Genomic DNA, 20,926 nt, shown 5'->3' with positions numbered 1-20,926 from the left:
TACTCAGACCTTACATGGTGCTTGAAAGAAATGCAGTATTAGTATATGTTACTATGTGGACCACGTACAGATTGTCCTAGATTTTAATCTACAGTGTTAGTATATTTTGCCACACGGACCGCATACAGATTGCCCTAGATTTTAATCAAACCTTTCCTGGTGCTTGAATGAAATAAAGTGTTAGTATATGTTGCCATGCCGACCATGTACAGATTGCCCTAGATTTAAATCAAACCTTACATGGTGCTTGAAAGAAATGCAGTATTAGTATATGTTGCTGTGCGGACCACATACAGATTGTCCTAGATTTTAATCTATAGTGTTAGTATATGTTGCCATGCGAACAGCATACAGATTGCCCTAAATTTTGATCAAACCTTTCCTGGTGCTTGTACGAAATGCGGTGTTAGTATATGTGTCATGATGCCTACCCCCGGGGACCCAGACCACGTCCAGCAACCCCGGAAGCAGGCATCAAGTTATCCTAAGCAAGCCCAACAACCCCTGCTAGGGGCTATTTGGGTCCAGTACTGGTGCCTATGGCGCCAGGCTCTTTTGGAGAGTTAGTCCTGGCGCCATAGGCGCCAGGCTCATAGATTAAAACTTACCTGATGCAGACCATGCTGCAAATTTACCTGATGCAGACCATGCTGCAAGAGCTCCAAGCCAAAAGAGGCTTGGAAGGGACTACTTTACTTAGGGACTATTATTTACTCGGGCGGGGCTGGGGAGGAATATTACCTGGGACTACTTTGGAGGCTATTTAAACCACACTCGAAGAACAGCACACGCTTCACGTTATTCTGCATCCAGCAGCGTAACGCTCACCGTGTCTGCAAGTCTGCATCCAGCCTTCTGCCACGCCCGCCTCGAGTTTGGAGCTCCTAGAAAAAGGCAGAAAGAAGGAGAAAAGGTTAGAACAAGAGCAATACCTTTAATCCTTACCTGAATTCCCGATCCATCGCGCCTTCGAGCTGGAAGAAAGAAGTTATTGTATGCGCGTCGCCTCGCCTGCTGCAGCGCCACGCTGAACTCACCGGCCTTCGCAGCATCTTCACATTCCATTGCATCCTCCTGCATGTTCCCGCCGCACTCCGGCACCTAAGGAGAAGATAAGAACAGCAAGGTGAGCTAAGGAAATACACAGAGGAATATTAGTTACCCCCCCATAGACTTACCTGATTTTACCACTGGGGGTACTATTCCACTTCACGGGTCGGCGCAGCTTTCACTGCATCTTCGCCGAATCCCGGCCCCTAAGGGGGAACAAAAGGACAGCAAGGTGAAACAAAGGGACTAACAAGGGGAACCCTCCTCACAACAATAGACTTACCTGATTTTACCGCCGGAGGTATTATCCCCCAAGACTTCATAATTTCTCTCCGCGCCTGAATAAGGGAGAAAGCAACAGGTTACAAATTGACTTTATTTTATCGAACTGTGTTGGAAAATACAAATCCTTGCCAGAATACTACCGGTTGCCACGAGGAACTCTTCATTAGGGTCAAGCTGCAACCTGCAAGGAATCGGACAAGAGTGAAAGTCAGGCATTTGAACTCTTACGAACTTTATACTTACAGCGTCTAGCCGGGAATCTCGGAGTCAATATTGTTCTGGAACTCACCAATTCCTTTGAACCAGTGAAGCAGCTGGTTATCAACGTGCCCCTGCGCTCAATGCAGGATGGAGAGCTCATCTTTTCAAATCATCAGGTGAGACTATAAGAGGGGACATCAAAGGCGATCTGTGGAGAGAACAGCGGGGGTGGGGGGATTTACGCTCAACTCCACGGGTGGTTAATTCCCTTTCTCCATTTGCAGAAGAATATTCCTACTTGCCAAGCAAACGAAGCTAGGTGCGCCAGACCAGTCTGTCATCTCGGCCCTACGCGTCACATTGGTGGAGACAGCAGCTGTCCAGTTCCGATCGACGCCTCTGTGGGAGCCAGGTGAGCGTAACAATATGTTGCCATGTGGATCGAGGACAAACAAACATGGGCTTATTGGGGAGTTTGGTAATGTACAATTAATGAAAGGGGGGAATGTTGGGAAGGGGACACAGTCTTCCCACACTCCCTAGTGCTTCAGAATAAGGCAAAGACCATTGGAGGTAATGCAAGAGACATGGGTGGGGGCTGCCCTTAAATGCTTCTACACAATCATATTATTGCATGCTTTATAGATATAGTGCACACGTGGGAACAAATGCCATCTTAGATATTAGCAGCCATATTGGAATGTGAGGCCTTAATGCAGTGCAGCAGCTAGCATTCCAGGTGTAGGCCATGAACATGAGGAAAACAACAGGTTATATCCCAAGCTCTGTTGAGAAAGGCCAGAGCCACAGAGATCCATAAACCCTTCATTGTCCTAAAATGTTGCCAAACCTCATGCTCTGGGAAGAAGGTGCCCTGCAAGGTCACAGGAAGAGGGCTGAGCATCTGTGTATGATACAATCCATTGAGGAGGGCACTGGCATCTGACCCCCACCAGTCCCAATTCTAAGGTATAGTACCCTAATGCCCCAGCCTCTGAATTCCAAGATACCAGCAAGCCCCACATCACTGATCATAAATCTGTAAAACCCCCGATCGATCAGAAGATCAGAGAGAAGGGATTTCAAGCCTTCACTTCTAGGTCACGTGATTTGTGCTGCCAGGTGCACGAAGGGATGACATTTTAGCCCAGAATGAGGGTGGAAGAGGTGCCGGCCTGTCTGGGACTGAGTGAAGTGTGCAAGTTAGTATGACCTCAGCTTTTCCCCTGCGCCCCTCTCTGCTCGTATCAGGTGAACTGCTACATACATTAAGATGTGTTTTTGCAAACATTTGCCAATTACCCAGCTGGTGACTGGTGACGAATGCTGCATCGCCCGTGTGGAAGAAGATGGACAGACAGGGCTGGGACCAATGGGCTGGCATCCCCTGTGGAGCAGGGGGCCTATGTATAGGAGTAGCTTGTTATACTGCTGAGTCGCACTGGCCCTCAAATAGTAACAGCAAATTACCGACATAGGTAACTCCAGATTGAGTTACCCCTGGCATGCGGGATAAGAACAAGAAGACACAACCCACACATTTTTGCTGCAATCCATATGGAATGATACAGCAACTGAGATACTACAGAGGAACCATCTGCAATAGAATATTAAAGCCCTGATATTTATCCACATTTTATTCTAAATGCAATGGGAAAGACTAATTTGCCACAAATGCCTTGAGAAAGATTTTGGGCCTCATTACACGGTAGGCGGTGAGCCATGGCGCTATTAGCGCCATGGCTCATGCCGGTAAAATACCGGCACCGCCTTGGCGGAAAGGGGATTTACCGCCCCATTCCAAGGTTGGAGGGGCGGTAAATCCCCCTTCCGCCATTGCCCTTCCCCATTCCCATTTCTGCCCCATAGGGCTCTATGGGAATGGTGAAGGCGCTAATTACGGCACCGCAAATTGCCGTACCGTAATTAGCTCCGAGGTCCCTTAGCGGGTTGGATTTTAACGCCTGCAAAAAGCAGGCGTTAAATCTCCCAACCCGCTAAGGGACCTCGTAGTAAGGCGGTAGGGATTTACCGGTACCGGTATTTTACCGGTACCGGTAAATCCCTTACGCCATCCATGTAATGAGGCCCTTTGTGTCAAAACACGTGTTGGCTGTAATCCGAAAATATTTGGATCAGAAAGCTGTACTCCGAAAATATTTGGAACAGAATAAATATTTCATTTTGGGAATTGAGAATTGTACAGACGCATCTGTAACATATATCGATAATTTGCTATTACTATTTTAGTGCATGTGCGAATCACCAGTATAACCAGATTCTTCTATACAATGCATGAGGTCAGGGGTTGAACCTCACCATACTGGTGATGCAGCATGCCAAGCCATATATCCCAGGGCCTAAGCGCATCTATAAGCGATCACACCCTGACATTTTTTAATCAGCCTACGTATAAGATCTTACCAACCAGTCGCGCATGCGGTTGCTGTATGTAATGATGTCACTGATGACTCCATGTACCTTCATAATGTGCTGTTCATACAGAATTTGCCAGAACGTTCTGCGGCAGCAGAGTTCTTTGTTGGCAGTTTCTATTTTTGCTTGGAAATAAACCTTGTTATTCTTGCAAGAGGTGTATTGGGCCTTGTTCCCTACTGGGTTGTATTTTTTCTGGTGTGACCGTCTAGGGGCTTTCCTACACCAAGCTCTCGACATTACTTTATGCATAGGACACTGACCAGCACATCATTTGCTATTGTGCACAGCTCCCCATAAAACACACAGATCATGGTTGTGAAGAAGGTGACCTGCACATTTCTAAAATTAGGACATCTAAAAGAAGAACATTATTTCTGTGATTCATGTCTTTAAAGTAAGAATTTTCTCTATGCCTTGTAGTTGCTTGTTGGCTCATAAATGAGGTAGTTAAAAAAAAGCAAGAAACACGACGTCCCACCTATATCACATACTGAAGGCAATATACGGTGCGTTCATATGATGTGCTAGTACTTTAAATGTATTGTGTGAGAGAGCGAGATTGTTTGTTTACACCGTTTGCATTTTGAAGTCGTTATGCAAAACGAAATCGCATAAGCTGTGAATAAAGGTGTATAAAATAGTGTTGACACGTTTTGCAAATACATGGTGTTGCTATGCAGACAGTTTACAGATTGCCCTGGACTTTAATCAAACTTTACAGGGTGCTTGAAATACATGTGATGTTAGTATCTGTTGCTATCTAGGCCTTAGATTTAAATTGAACCCTACATGGTACATTCAAGAAATGCAGTATTGTGTATGTTACTATCCGGACTGCATACAGATTATCCTAGATTTTAATCTGCAGTGTTAGTATATGTTGCCATGCCGACGACGTACAGATTTCCCAAGATTGTAATCAAAATTTACATGGTGCTTGAAAGAAATGCAGTATGTTGCTATGCGGACCGCATACAGATTGTCCTAGATTTTAATCTACAGTGTTAGTGTATGTTGCCAAGCAGACCGCAGACAGTTTGCCCTAGAATTTTATTGAACCCTGCATGGTGGTTGAAAGAAATGCGGTGTTAGTGTATGGTGCTATGCGGAGCGTGGACAGATTGCTCTAGATTCGAATCAACCCTTACATGGTGCTTGAACGAAATGCGGTGTTAGCATATGTTGCTCTGTGGACTGCGTGCAGATTGTCCTAGAAATGGATTATTAGCATGCTATTAGAGTTAGTGGCCTTCTCAGCCTATACAGTTGACTGATCAAGGTTTCCGGTGATCTAACCGGATAGACTGAGAGAGGGGGTGAAGATAGCTGGGAGGGGATGGTGAAAGAGTTTTTAAAGGATCTCTGGGGTTTCAATAGGCTATTTATATGAATTAGTCAATTGCAAAGACAAAAATGGGCCCCTGAAATTCTCAGGAAAGTACCAATAATCTCAGAAATATAATTTAGTGCCACTCAAATCATTTGCTATCGAAATGCTATGCCAGAGGTGCTGGCTGGTGACTATTTGGGAATTAGTGGAAACATACTCTAAAGTAAGCAGTGACGATCATAAAATATAATGCCAAACCATTTACCACAAAAAGGCATATACCAGTGATGCTGGCAGTTCTGCAGCTCTCATTGTACTGTTATGTTTCTTATGACTCATTAGTTCAACCTACCTTCCTTGATAGACTCCCCTACAGGGATGGCACCAACACACATGCGTTGCATTGACTCAAATGTTTCCTCTCTAGTCGCTCTTAATAGTGTCCCGCAAGGCTCCCAACTTTTCCTTCTTCTCAACATCGGTGTAAAACCCCCAGCCGACCTAAAAAGTGGCTTCAACTTCCAATTTCAATCTTATGTCAATTGCACCCAAATTGGAATATGTCTTTAACAAGCTTCACGTTTCCATTTTTTTGTGGCTTTCAAATATATTTATCTGACATGGTCTTAAATGTGGACGACAACAACAACATCAAAGACCAGGCATTGGCATTTGGCTTTTACTGCTGTCCTTTGCATTTTGCATTTATAGGCACCAGGGTGCAAGGATGAGAGTGCATAGTTTCAAAGGAGGATGTGATAAGGGGTGCAGGTGTAAAGGAGAATGAGAAGAAAGGAGAATAGAGCAAGGGAGGAAACGATTGATGTGAGAGGGTGCCATCGATGATGAGCAAGAGGAAATATGAGTGAGAAAGGTTGAGAGTGAGAGGGTAAGTGTGTGAGAGGAAGGATGAGAGGGGGTAGAGAGTGAGGTGTGGTGGGCGAGCGGGTTTTAGAGAGATTTGGGTGGGTGGGGGTAGAGAGAGTGGGGGAGGTTAGTTGGGGTGGAGAGAGTGGAGGTATGGTGGGTGGTTGGGAGCAGAGAGAATAGGGCTAAGGTGTGTGGGGTAGAGAGAGTGGGGTAGGGTGGGTGGGTGCGATAGAGAGAGTGGGGTTAGGGTGGATGGTTGGAGAAAGATTGTGGGTGGGTGGGGTAGCGAGAGTGGGCTAGGGTCATTGGGTGGGTTCGAGAGAGCAGGGGTAGGGTGGGTGGGTTGCGGTACGTAGAGTGGGGGCAGGGAAGTTGGGGGAAGGTGGGTGGGGGTAGAGAGGGTGTTGGGTGGGTGGTGGTAGACAGAGTAGGGTGGGTTGATAGAGGTAGAGAGTGGGAGTGGGGTGGGCTGGGGTAGAGAGCAGGGGTTCGTGTGGCTGGGTGGTGGTAGAAAGAATGGAGGGAAGAGTGGGGGAAGAGAGAATGGTGGTAGGGTGGGTGGGGGTCGAGAGAGTGGGGGAAGAGAGTGGGGTAGGCTAGGTGGGTGCTGTAGAGAGAATGGGGGTAGGGTGTGCAGATGGGCTTAGAGATAGTGGGGTTAAGGTGGGTGGTTGGAAATAGAGAGAGTGGAGGTATGGTGCGCGGTTGGGGAGAGTGGTGGAGGGTGGGTGGGTGTACAGAGAGTGGGGGCAGAGAGTGGGGGTAGGGTGGGTGGATGCTGAAGAGATAATGGGGGTAGGTGGGGATACAGTTAGTGGGGTAAGGTGGGTGAGTGGGGTACAGCGAGTGGGGTAGGGTAGTGTGGGAGGGGGTACACAGAGTGGGCTAAGGTTGTTGGGTGGGGTAGAGCGAACAAGGGGTAGAATGGGTGGGTTGGGGTACAGAGAGTGGGGGTAGGGACATTGGGGGAAGGTGGGTGAGGATAGAGAGGGTTTTGGGTGAGGGGTGGTAGACATGGTAAGGTGGGTGGCTAGGGGTAGAGAGAGTGGGGTTCGAGTAGGTGAGGCTAGAGGGAGTGAGTTAGGGTTGGTGGGTGGGGTTAGAGAGAGTTTGGGTAGGGTGGGATGGGTTAGAGAAAGTGCTGATAGTGTGTCTGGGTGGTGGTAGAGGGAATGAAGGGAAGGGTGAGTTGGGGATGAGAGAATCATAGGTGGGGGTAGACAGAGTGTGAGTAGGGTCTGTCGGTAGGGTTATAGACAGTGGAGGTAGGGTGGGTAGGTGGGGTTATGGAGAGTGGGGGAAGGTGGTTGGAGGTCAAGAGAGTGGGGTTAAGGTGGATGGAGTAGAGAGAGTGGGGGAAGGGTGGAGTAGAGAGTGGGGGTAGGGTGGGTGGGTGAGGGTAGAGAGTGTGGGATAGGGTGGGTAGGGGGGTAGAGAGAGTGGGAGTTGGGTGCGTGGGTAGAGAGAGTGGGGGAGGTTAGGTAGGGGTGGAGAGAGTGGAGGTATGGTGGGTGGTTGGGAGTAGAGAGAATAGGGATAATGTGTGTGGGTAGAGGGTGGAGAAGAGAGTGGGGTAGAGTAAGTGGATGGTTGGGGTAGGGAGTGGGGGCAGAGTGGGTGGGGGTACAGAGACTGGAGGAAGAGTGTGGGGGTAGGGTGGGTGGGGGTGCTGTAGAGTGAATGGTAGGGTGGATAGGAAGGGTTTGAGTTTGTGGGGTAAGGTGGGTGAGTGGGGTAGAGGGAGTGAGGGTAGGGTAGGGTGGGAAGGGGTGGAGAGAATGGAGGGATGGGTGGGTTGGGAAAAGAGAATGGTGGGTAGGTAGGGTAGATAGAGTGGGAGTAGGGTGTGTAGGTGTGGTTAGGGAGAGTCGGGGTAAGGCTGGCTAGGGTTAGAGAGAGCGGGGTTTGAGTAGGTGAGGCTATAGAGTGTGGGATAGGATAGGTGGGTGGGGGAAGGGTAGGAGGGGGAAGAGAGATTGGGGGTATGGTGGATGTGGTAGTGGGAGTGGAGACAGTGTGGCTGTGTGTTGGTAGAGAGAATGGAGGGAAGGGTGGTTTGGGGAAGAGAGATAGGTGGGTTGGTAGGGGTAGACAGAGTGGGAGTAGGGTGGGTAGGTGGAGTTAGGGAGAGTGGGGGGAAGGTGGTTGGGAGTCGAGAGAGTGGGGTTTAAGTGGATGGAGTAGAGAAAGTGAGGGTAGGGTAGAGAGTGGGGGTAGGGTGCGTGAGGGTAGAGAATGTGGGGGTATGGTGGGTGTTGGTAGAGAGAGTAAGGTGTGGGTGGGGGTAGAGAGAGTAGGGGTGGGTGGCTTGCGGTACAGAGAGTGGGGTTAAGGAGTTTGTTGGAAGGCGGTGGGAGTAGAGAGGGAGTGGGCTGGGTGGCTGGTGGTAGACATGATAGGGTTGGTGGGTGGGTAGTGCTAGAGCGAGTGGGGTTTGAGTGGGTGGGGGTACAGAGAGTGGGGTTTGGGTAGGTGGGGCTAGAGAGAGTGGGGGTGGGGTGGATGGGTTGATAGAGTGGGGGAAGGGTGGATGGAGTAGAGAGAGTGGGGGAAGGGTGGATGGAGTAGAGAGAGTGAGGGTAGGGTGGGTGGGATAGATAGAGTGGGGGTAGGGTGGGTGGCTGAGGGTAGAGAGAATGGGGTAGGGTGCGTGGGTGAAGTAGAGAGAGTGAGGGTGGTTGTAGAGAGAGTGGGGGTAAGGTGTTTGGGGAAGGTGGTGGGATTGGGTAGGGGTACACAGGGTGGGGTTAGGGTTTGGGTGGGTGGTGGTAGATAGAGAATTGGATAGGTGAAGGTAGAGAGGGTTGGGATTGAGTGGCTGGGGGTAGAGATCTGGGGGTAGGGGTGGGTGAAAGGGTGTGGTTAGAGAGGGTTGAGGTGGGGTTGGTGGGTGATTGTAGTTCGTTGGGGCAAAAAACATGAAGAAAAGCAGCCTTAGGAGAACTTGTCAAAAGTAGCCTAAAATACCCCAAACAAAACCCAACCAGCACATGTAATGGTGGTGGGTTGGAAGGGGTAGAGAGTGTGGTGGGGTGTGGTAGAGAGCATGGTGTTGGGTTCGAGAGAGTAGGTTTTTTCGGTGATAGGTGGGTGTAGAAAGGCAGCCCCAGGAGGACAAAATACAGATGTGCTGCAAAAGTATCCCAAAAGTACTCCACATTTCCTCCAAAGATAGCGCAAAATAGCCCAATATGACATCACTGTGCAGCTGGAAAACGGAAAGCCAGGTGCCTTACTTGCTTCTTACAAAACTGCTGATTGGAGCAAATATTGCTAGGGAACTTCCCATTGGGTAGTACAGCAGAGGACTTTGGAAAAAAAATATTTTTGTGATTTGGCAGTTTCATGCCATGGCATTGCCCATTGCTATGCCAACCAGATATTCTCCGTTAAGAACCCCCATTCCCTCTCTATCTTCTGTAACAATGGTTTCAGAATTGTTTTGGCACAAGTGCCACAAACATTCACCGCCGAAAAAATGCAAAAGGACATCAACAGCATCCAGAAGCAAACACGCAACTTCATCAGCTGCTTAGGCGCGATCAAAGAAGTGTGCGACATGAAATGCGAGTCAAACAGGAAACCCCCCTAGCCCACCCCCCAGATATAATTAGCATTGTGACAGAGTGCATTGAGAGGTCAAGCATTATTGCTGTGGTCCATGACCCTGAGAACTGCTATAGTTTGTATGCAGATTTACTGATGGCTGCCAAATCTCAAACTATGGAGACGCACCGGACCTTGCCTTAGGTTTCACCACTGGCTATCCTTTAAAAAAGAGCACTATTCAAACTGGTCCGCATGGAGCCTAGATTCAGCAATAGCAACGGTCCACATCACATAAAGAATTATGGCGCCCTTAAATTCCATCCCACAAATTGCGATCAGCATCTCCAACCAATCGGTTGCCTTTGATTCTGTTCATCTGTCCTTTGCACCTGGGTCTCTTCTGCTCCACTAACTCGGTCCAAGGACTAGACATCCTTCTTTGTCTTTTGGTCACCTCCTTCATTCACTGCACAACTCTTTCACCATCGACACTGTGATGGAGCCCGGACTGGGACATCACAACTTCTGCAGGTGTCCCTCTTTTTTTTTTTTTATTTGTTTTTGGTTTATGAGAAAACCTTTATAAAGAAGAGTATTAAAAGTTCAGATTTCATACAAAAAGCAGTTTTTCCTGCATATTTAAGAAGACAGAAAGTGAGAGGGTAAAGCAAAAGGGTAAAATAACAGGGTAAAATAAAGGCTCAGAAACCAGGGATTAACTAAGTAGACTGATCCCATTGACTGGAGGGTTCAAGAACATGGCTAGTCTGTTGATAGTTCCTTAAGATAGTAAGCTTCTCCAACATTTTTACTATCTCAGCAGTTAGCATTACTTCTTGGCCAGAGATCAGTCTGTCCCAAAATGCATCCTGGACTAGGCTCTCCTCTCTGGTTACAAATCTCCCCAGTGATGATACCCTAATCGCCCATGTGCCTTCGCACTCCCTCTTTGTCAACTTCTTTCTTTTTCAATTTGTCACTTCAAGAACCAAACAGACTTTCGCATCCCTCAACGACAGTGCACCCTTTGGGCTGCACAAACTAAAACTCAAAGCTTTCTTTTCAACACAAGGTTTCTTGGCAAGAAGCATATTCTGATTTTAGTACAAACATCTTTAGGTGACCGGCCTGAAAATAGCTGCTATTTCAGCAATTAAGGCCCTGATTCATGGATTATTTGCGCCAAAAAAAACGTGATTTGTGCACCATTCTGCCGCAAATCCCCATTTATTAAACAGGGATTTGCGGGCAGAATGGCGCACAAATCCCGTTTTTTTGAATCAGGGATTAAATGTCCTCGATGAAATTTACCTTTGCTCAATGAAAGAGACGAATGGTGAAGGTAACTGTGTTAATTGGGCAAACTCCCAGCCATGTCCTGTCTTGATGCAGCCCCAGTTGTCCCCATAGGATATACAACAACACTAGGCCCTCATTATCAGTATGGTGCTAACAGTAAAAAGAAGTGCTTTTAAATACCTCTATTTTATTTGAAGCACCCAGGATTGAATTCGGCTCACACAGAATATTTACAGAATGGGGTACCTATAAAGTACTGCATGGGGTGAATAATTCATATTGATCCCATGCAGTAGATTCTATGCACCCCATCTCATAAGCACCCCTATTATAAGCCTAGGACCATTAGGGTAGGTCAGCCATTGGACAGTCTGTGGGCTATGCAGGCTCGAATAGCTGGCACATTTGGTGCAGCCTGTTCCCCTTGTGCCTCCTCGGACTGCCAAACTGCCATATTCGGTGGCCTCTCGCCTTGCGCGGCAGCCCCAGAGGTACGGTGGATTTCCTGGAGGTTTTGCGCACTTCAGTTCAGAGCAGCTTGACCAATACCCCAGTCATTCTGCCAAAGCTCCTGAATCCACAGGGTTGCCCGCCAGTTGCCCCTACTCTGGCACCAGCCATCGTCTCTAGCAGCTCTGCCACACATGACACCCATTGGCCATAAATCTGCCTTGAAGCCTGATCAGTACTGATCCATTCCCAGATATACCCCCGGCCATGCCGTTCCGCCCCGAAGTTGCTGTTCTGTGTAATTTTGTCTAACATTGCCAAACTTTTCCAGACGAAACGTATTTCCCTTTTATATGCCAGCAGGTGTGAGAAAGTCACATGTTTGAGAATAGGGCATGAGGCTAGGGTTACTGAGGGGGCCGTGGACAGCCACCCAGCTCCCTGATACAGACTCACCCCAGAGGAAGTAGATGGCAGGTCGCACCGGTGTCCCTGCCCACCCCTAGCCTTTTCTGTATGGAAAGATCTTATCATTGTGGGAACACCATGGTGGCCTGAGAAGCATCAACATCACAGAGAATTCTAGAAAGGACCCAACAGCTCATGGACCCACATCCTTAGGCATCTGAAAGCCTCACAATACAGCTTGGGTTTAATGGTATGCGGTGATAAAATCACTGCAAAAATGTCGCCTATACAAATATTTGTGGCAAAAATGCAGTGGTTTGACCCGGTAAAGGTGTGCCCCATTATACCATTTAAGAGGAGCGGGGGTTGCATGGGTGTCACCCCCCCCCCCTTAAGTGATATAATGGTTCCGGGGGTTTTGGGGGTGTCCCCTGCATCCTTTACATGGATTGCGGCACAAAAACCACAGCATTTTTGCCGAGATATTTTGTAACCACAGCAATTTTTGCTGTGATTTTATCACATGGATCCGGTTTAATGTGAGAAATAGGTCCACAAGCACTACTCATGAAGTGAGCACACGCCAGAATATTGAACTATTTCATAGACAGAGTAGGTGAGGGGCAAACCCACATGAGCAGTTGCATAGACGTGGTCCACTCACTAAAGATTCCAAGATAGCACATGTATTTATTATAGCATTGGCTAGAGGTGAACACAGAGCCTCAGCCAAGCAAAGTATATGTCCTTGCCGAATCCCAAGGAGGTACAGAAAGGAGCTGAGCCATGGGAAATTGTGCAGTTAGGAATACGGAGAGAGAGGTTCGGAGGAGAGTGGGGCGGTGTGGCAAGGAGGTGATGGTGAAGTAAAAGAGTGAAGATGAGGAGTAGGAGGTGAGGAGAGAGACAGAGAGATGGTGGAGGAGCGGAGAGAGAGCAGAGAGAAGGAAGAATAGAGGGAGTGCGGAGAAGAGGTGTTAAGGAGATGGCGTAGACAGAAAGTGTGAGAGAAGGAGGAAAGGAGATAGAGAGAAAGTGTGAGAGTGTGAGAGGAGGAGGAAATAAGACAGAGTAGAAATTGTGAGAGAGTGTGAGAGCAGGAGGAAAGGAGATAGAGGAAAAGTGTGAGAGTGTGAGAGGAAGTAAGACAGAGTAGAACGTGTGAGAGAGTGTGAGAGTAGGAGGAAAGGAGATAGAGAGAAAGTGTGAGTGTGAGAGAGGAGGAGGACGTAAGACAGAGTAGAAAGTGTGAGAGAGTGTGAGAGGAGGAGGAAAGGAGATAGAGAGAAAGTGTGAGAGTGTGAGAGGAGGAGGAAAGGAGATAGAAAGTGTGAGAGAGTGTGAGAGCAGGAGGAAAGGAGATAGAGGAAAAGTGTGAGAGTGTGAGAGGAAGTAAGACAGAGTAGAACGTGTGAGAGAGTGTGAGAGTAGGAGGAAAGGAGATAGAGAGAAAGTGTGAGTGTGAGAGAGGAGGAGGACGTAAGACAGAGTAGAAAGTGTGAGAGAGTGTGACAGGAGGAGGAAAGGAGATAGAGAGAAAGTGTGAGAGTGTGAGAGGAGGAGGAAAGGAGATAGAAAGTGTGAGAGTGTGTGAGAGGAGGAGGAAAGGAGATAGAGTAGAGTGAGAGAGAGTGTGACAGGGTGTGTGAGGATAAGGAAAGAAACGAATGGAGAAGGTGGGGAGCTGGAAGAAGGTGTGCTCAGAAAGGCACCCAAACAACCTGGGGTACTCAAAAGGTTTTGTGGCCGAGTGGAGGAGGTGAGTCCTGAACACAGCAAAGGCACAGGTGGCGAGGTAAATCATCAAAACAACTTGAGAAAGGAACTGGACATTTCCCAGAGCCCGGAGAGTAGTGCGTAGTCCCAGCCAAGCCGCTGAGAGACCCAGGGGAACCAACTGGGCTGACTGGTGGGAGCGTGTATGGGAACACTCATCAGAGTGAGACAACACAAAGAAGCACCAAAGAAAGACGCTAAGTTCCAGGAAACGGTTTGTGTCAGTATAAATTCCCAGAACGGTGAGTAACCGTCTTCCACCAAGGAGGTGGCTTTAAACCAGGACACTGGGGGGATGATGGAGTTTAAAAACCATGTCCAAAGTTGGTTTCAAATGGAATGTGAAGTATTCAGACCCTTATTTGTCTAGTTGTGACAAAAACTGTGAACCTTTATATGGCCCCGAGTCTTCTGTTGTTTTGAACCCACAGTCATGACACATTGCACAGCATAGAAGGAGCAGTTGGATCAGTGCAGGCTTGCTGTTTAGTTTGGAGGTGTGACCAGTCCTGGGGTTAGCATTGCCAGCGAGTGGGTGTGCAGGACTTCTAGGTGTGGTGTGTGCTGCTGGTTGGCAATGACAAAGATGGTGCAAAACGCACAGATGACATCTGTGGACATTTTCTTGCAATAACATAAAAGGGACAAGTGCAGGTGTCAAACTACTTTAGGCCTACAAGTTTCAGACATCATAAACATGGACATGTGTGTTGTCTGCATCACCTTTATGTGTTGGTGGGACTATGTGTGTCTGCTCCAGAGAAGAATTAACTTAATCATCAGCCAATGTAATTAGAATTACACCAGAAATATTTCCATTAACTTAGGAGTGTAGGACCACAGAGGGAGCAATAAATAGTGGTAGGGGGTTCATGTAGAAAATACAAACATTAGAAATGGACAGCGCGGGCACCAAATGAAAATGCACATTCTTGCAGTCAGCCCATGTTTTAAAATGCTAAGAGTTCAGGGAAACATTTCATCTGTCTGGTTTGCACTATGTACATACATACTAATCAATTAACAGCCCACTCCACATAATTTGTAACCTGTCATTAGCAAATCAGTGCAAAATGGACTCAGATGTGATGAACTGAATATGAGTGCTTTTCTGCAAACGAATAAAACATGCAAATATATTTTACTGGCTGTGTGATTTCACAGCATAGCACGAATCAAGGCTGAAATATGCACTGTTGAAAAAGCACCATTGTACGCATGAAGCAATTATTGCAGATACGTTTGAAAAACTATTGTGTTGAAGGGAAAAATACTGAGGCAGCTCGGATGATGTGTGCACGTGAAAGGGAGGCAGGTCCTGTTGATTGACAGGGATAGTATTTAAATCCAAGGCACAGAGGGGGTGTAGTCAGACGAGCAGGAGACTGGTAAGAGACTGGCAGAGGATGGCTGCAGAAACTTACTGGGAGATAGCAGGAGACGGACGATAGACTGGGGAGCGGTTCCTGGCATAGAAATTGTGTCATTCTTGTGGGCTGCCGGAGTGTGCGGAGGTTGCAACACTTCGTTTGGCTGCCAAACCAACACAGAGGGGTGTTCCAGAGTGAGGATTAAGGTGAATATAACAGTTAATACGTGAGGGCATGCCTGATTGGATGCAGTTATAGTTAGCCAGGGGGAACTCATTTCATGTGCAATGTTTCAATGTCAAAAGTGAATGCAATTATAAAACTACAAGGTTTTTTTATTAAGCATAACTTCTGTCAAGTCCCACGCTTCAAGGTCAGGGTTGAGCTGACTGCAGTTCATTCTATTATTGAGTTGTGCCTTTTGAAATTGTTTTTTTTCTTTCTTCTAGCTTCTCTACATTTGCACGGACAAATGTGTCCGTGTAAATGTTGCGTTGCATGATCGGTAAATTTATTTGTCACAATAAAGACACATTACTTAAAATCACTACGTGTTCTGATACATTTTATGGCATTTGGGTTATGTCATTTCATCTGTTGTGGGCTCTGTAGTTAGAAAGTATGTGATTGTGCAATACTTCATTTTGCATGTTTACAGCTGTATAGATCTGCCATCAAGGCATTAGCCCAGCCTCGTAGATAAGTTGCTGGGAGAAACATGACACTGTCAAAATCCAAGTGTAATAAGTCTGGTAACTTTCACTTAGAGAGGCCCCAGGATGAAATACAGGTTTTACGGTATACTCTGAGGGGAGCATTATATCTCTATATAGGGCATTACCACGATAACACTATACCACCATTTTACCACAATAAAAGAATATCACGAGATTAGGTGTATCTTCCCCAGATAATATATTGAACAGGAGCCCAGATTTTAAATTATTCTTTAAGCCCTTCATTTACGTGGTAGAGTGAATGCATATTGCCATTGTAGTGTCATCCATCGATGGGACAGTCTTTTTCCACTGGTCATCTATGGATCACACAGAAGTGTTCAAGTACAAACTGTAATTAGAAACCGGCGGGTGTGCAGGTCGGTGGCGGCCTCCCAGCCAATGAGGCCACCATCCTTCCTTGCTGGGAATCAGGTATGTGCCCTTCCACACATACCTTTCTCTCCACCCATGACCCCCTTTTCCACATATCCAACCCCCGCCCTACTCCTGCCCCACTTAGCGTGTGCTGCCTTGTCACTCACTGGCACCAGGAACACTAGTGTACTCTGCGAGCCCCAGTCACGGCAATGTCCGCCATGGAAAGGGAGAAGAGACTGCATGTAGTTCCCTTCTCTCAGATCCATGGTGGCCATCTTGATTTGTAGTTTTATCTCAAGCAGATTAACATCAAACATGCCATTGATATAAAACTCTATTAGTACCCCGGTGCAATGTGCTGGGCTACTAATAGCACTATAATCGGAGCAGGGGAGCATTACCAGTCAGATAATGCCCTGGGGCTAGAGTGAATGCCCTCACTTCCCTCAGGCTTGTAACTTATGCCCCGAGGCATTACCTGACCGGTAATGCCCCTCTGCTCAGGTTATATTGCTTAAATAGAGTACTGTTTGGAGTTTTGTGGAAATGAAGATGGGTGTCTGGAGAGGTATCACTCCCTAGTCAATAGGGAAATCACCTTCTGCCAATGGTTTTACGTTCATTCACTGGGAGGATGAGCAGTTTGCCTGTGAAAGACAGGAGGGTCCTTTTCAGGCAGTACAAAATGCCAGGGTTTGATAAGCACCTGGTCAGGTTGTGATGAAAGGCTTTATGATGCTATGGTATTACACAGCTGCCATTAGTATGTATCAATGTCTATACAGCTAAACGACTGGCATGACAGAATGGCGCCTCGGATGACTATTGATAGTACGTCGAGACCAGCATGTGCACTGTGTACCCCAAACTGGTGCTACAAGCGTGTCACTGCAGCTTAATTGTTTTGAGGTTCGTGGTGAAATGGGTAGTGCATGTGGGTTACTTGCAGCTTGTGCGTGGGACTTGTGATGCTGGAGATGTGCTCTATACATTAAGCTGCATACCAGTGGTAAGCATCCAAGAGATGTGCGGTGGCCAATATGCCTCTTTTTGAGAATACGAGTTCATTAGAAATGTCCCAAAGTTTACATACAGGGCAGCTGTAAGGGACTGTTGGTCCAAGTAGAGGAGGATGCATGAAGATACTGATCTGGCAGTGTAACTGCGGTGGAAGGATGGGTGTCTTAAATGAGTGTCAATACGTTTCTAAGTGTGTGTGTGTGTGTGTGTGCGTGCGTGCGCGCGCGCGCGTGCGTGCGTGCGTGTGTGTGTTATAAGACCATAACCATGCGGGGAAGTGTGCATTTTAAAATGTAAGCAATAAGCACAAGATCTTAAATTCATCCTTTGCTGTCACTGGGCAACCAGTGGAAAAATAGAAAAGGCCCAGTAACATAGTGTGTTTCCATAGTTTGCTCAAGAGGCAGATTCTGGCATGTTTAGCATGTTGTAGTAGATAGAGAGAGAGCTGCAGAAATCTGGCATAGGGTGAATTGTGAAATCAAAACAGGAGTTCACAAAGGTTTACACCATCAAGTGTTGAAGACATAACAGAATGATTATGAGAATCTATCATTCAAGATACATACACATATTACAACTGGCGTGATCGCTGGCACACCTTAAAGGCACAGCAAGACACTTATATGATATTGCACAATTAGAGAGCCTTTGATTGTACGTGCCTGAGAGAAAACATTGAGTTCAAATGACATGAACCCTGTCTTGGATACAATCTAACTGACAAGACAGGGAGTGGGGTTGACTTGAAAGCAGTGGAGTTTCCAACTAACTGGGCACACTATTCCCAAGCAGTCATGTCAGTCTTTCCCTGAAAGGGACAATTGAATGGGGTCCCTCAGGGCTACCCTGATGGCTCCTCGCAGACCTGCAAAGGGAGGAGATCAAACAAATGAGTTGTTTACAAAGGGCCAAGATGGTCCTTCCCATGTTTATCCCATGTACAATGCAGTGGACCGTAAGAACATTGGATAAATAGGTCCTGAAATTTGATGAAGATCATTTTCGAACATTATTTACACACTGTGATTGTATTTTACTCTGAAGGTGTTATGCTTTTTGTGAAATGACGAGTTGTTCCCGTGGGGAAGGTCAGTAATAAGAAGGCCAGAAGCATGTTATGTGAGACTAGTATACATCTCCGTAGTACGCTTGGTAATGCAATGGTGTGATGGCGGGTGTCAGGTAATTTGTTCCGTCTCCTTGACACGTTTGAATTTTGTCAGATCAATGTGCTGTGTGCACTTGACTACTTTGTAGTCTTTTCTGTCACTGGGAGTTGTTGGTGGTTTAGGGTGAATCGTCTACAGCGACAGTTATTTGTAGTGTAACTTTGCATCCATTATTATTGGTATACACGTGTCACGAAAATCAATACATTTATCTTTGAATGACTTAACCTGTCCCTATGCAATTTCTGAATTTTTTTTTATCATTTCTATTGCGCAAATTCCTGACAGACTAAACTGCATTGTGCGCAGAAGTTACAGGAATTTACATGTGTGACCAAAGCAATCTGACTGCACTCTAGGAAACCTCTACATCTGCACTGATTATTTGAACAAGTATGTTTTCAAGGAATTCTGAAATTGTACTCAGCATACCATGCTCCGAAGCTCCAACAGAAGGCAGTTCCACAGTCTAGGACCGTAGACCGAGAATCGTCTGTCCCCACTGAAAACACATATGGAGGGAGGAAAAACCAACAAAAGCTTATCTGAGGACCTGAGTGATTGGCGTGGGCATACCATGTCAGTTTATCTGCAAAGCAGTTAGGTATCAAATCAGTGCTTTGCCTCAATAGTCTAGTGTGAGGACTGTTGCAGGGAATGGACATCTCGTGCTGTAATATCTTTATGGCCAACATCAAACAATTCCTATTGTTTCCAACAAGGCCTAAAAAGTTAGTATCAGGATTGAAAAACGAATTAGGGTGCAATGGACAAGCAATTCTATGCCATCTAGTATTTTATCGATGGCGACTAAAGGTCGACCTGGTCAAGACAACCTCAGCGAGTTAAGCTTGCACCAAGGATATTTGTGTGTGACGTGCAGTGGCAGGTAAAAATCCTGGCAGGGCTAAGTCAGCGATTCATCTTTCCAAAATTGATACATTGAGTATTCTTCAATTAGGTATTACTGCAGCGCATAGAAGTAGAAGTAATAGAGCATGAAGAATAATCATTTACAAGGTATTTAGGAATCCCTGAAAACAAGGATTACTAAGTGGGCCTCATTACGACCCTGGCGGTAAGGGGTTTACGCCAGCGTTAGCTGCGCCGACCCCTTACCGCCAATTACGAGGTCCCTTAGCGCCATGGCGCTTTTAACACCTGCTTTTAGCAGGTGTTAAAATCCATGGCGCTAAGGGACCATGGAGTTAATTACGCCACCGTAATTTACGGTCGCGTAATTAACGCCTTCCCCACTCCCATTATGCCCTATGGGGCAAAAATGGGAATGGGGAAGGGTAAATGGGGATTGGGGACTTACCGCCCCGCCAAGGTCGGAATGGGGCGGTAAGTCCGCCAACCACCATGGCGTAAACGTAGTTTACGCCATGTTGGTAAAGTCACGGCCCAGGCGGTAACTTACCGCCTGGGTCGTAATGAGGCCCAGTGTATTTAAAAAGGGGGTGGTAGTGGTGATCCACTTGTGACACCGCAAATTAGGGGAGGAGAGGTTAAACAAACCATTAGATAATCTGTTCAACATGATGGGAGCTGTAATTTAGGAACTGTTTAAGGCCAAGGCAGAGGTTTCATGGAGACCCCTCCCAAAACCCCAGGACATTTATTCTGCCAATTGCATCTGCTTTCTCATTGAAAGTGTGTAATTTCAGTTGCTTAACATGACACCATATTGTAGGTAGATTAGGAATAAAAGCACCGTTTGTACACAAAAATGCAAAGACTTCCATAACCATTAAGAGGCTTCCAGAATGTGTGCCTTTTTCCTGCGTGATACTCGTTATGCTAGTTTCCTGTACTTTTTCCTGGGCAGAGTGTATTTTATAACAATCTTATATAGTTCAAACGTGCTTCTGTGCTAGCGTTGTATGTTTTTTAAACAAAGTAGCAAAACTAAACAAAACCAGTGTTAGAATTGACATCCTGTTAGGAGGCACTTGTTTATTGGGGTTCACATATAAATGCAACTAGCAAAAAGAGAATACTGTATATTAATTCCTGTATCAAAATGTATGATCTGAAAAGTCCTTATATTGGATATATTTCTCTGTAGTCTGGAAAGCCCAACGATTCATAGACACTGTTTATTTCTGATCTTGGTTGCAATGGCTTGTAAGATACACTGGTAACATTGGATGTGTATGTTCATCACAAGGCATTTCTGGATTAAAATAAACTAACTTACCTCATTTGTGCTTCCCTATGGTAAGGGCATTTAAAAAAGAAACAAAAAGGATCTATATGTTACACCTCATCTAGCACTTTGGAAAGACACAGGTATGATCATCAATTTAAGCATTTTTGAAAAAACAAAAGCAGTGACTATTTCAATTTAACAAATGAATGAATGGCTGAATGGCTCCGCAGGGTGGCACAGTGGCTTGGTCGCAAAAGTGCTTAGGTAGAAGCCTAGAGGAAATAAGAGACTGAAAATACCCCAAAATGGAATTGGCCCAAAGAAATCTGGAGGATGAAGTCCAATAAGCACGTCTTTGAAGACGGCCTGCCTGGTCTTCACTCCACTGTAAAGCCTACTGGGTGTGTATCTTTCCTTTGGCGAAGTGATACTTAAATCTGCCATCTGGTGAAAAA

At 46.4% G+C, this 20,926-nt stretch overlaps 1 protein-coding gene across 4 annotated transcripts in view; it reads right to left on the bottom strand.

The window, feature by feature from the left end:
• Positions 1 to 20,926, bottom strand: part of ATL1 (atlastin GTPase 1) — a 390,297-nt gene that overhangs the window by 7,372 nt on the left and 361,999 nt on the right. Inside the window, exon 13 of one of the 4 annotated variants that reach the window (XM_069638882.1) lies at positions 20,520 to 20,534. The exons of the other annotated variants lie outside the window; for them this stretch is intronic. Within the exon in view, the coding sequence (XP_069494983.1) occupies positions 20,520 to 20,534 (15 nt within the window). The remainder of the gene's footprint in view (positions 1 to 20,519; positions 20,535 to 20,926) is intronic. 4 annotated transcript variants of the gene reach the window in all.

Source organism: Ambystoma mexicanum, chromosome 14 (assembly GCF_040938575.1).
Source record: "Ambystoma mexicanum isolate Mex_15411 chromosome 14, UKY_AmexF1_1, whole genome shotgun sequence".
Taxonomy (NCBI): Eukaryota; Metazoa; Chordata; class Amphibia; order Caudata; family Ambystomatidae; genus Ambystoma; species Ambystoma mexicanum.
Note: the sequence above shows the minus strand (reverse complement) of the source record. Positions and strands in the feature narration are given on the sequence as shown.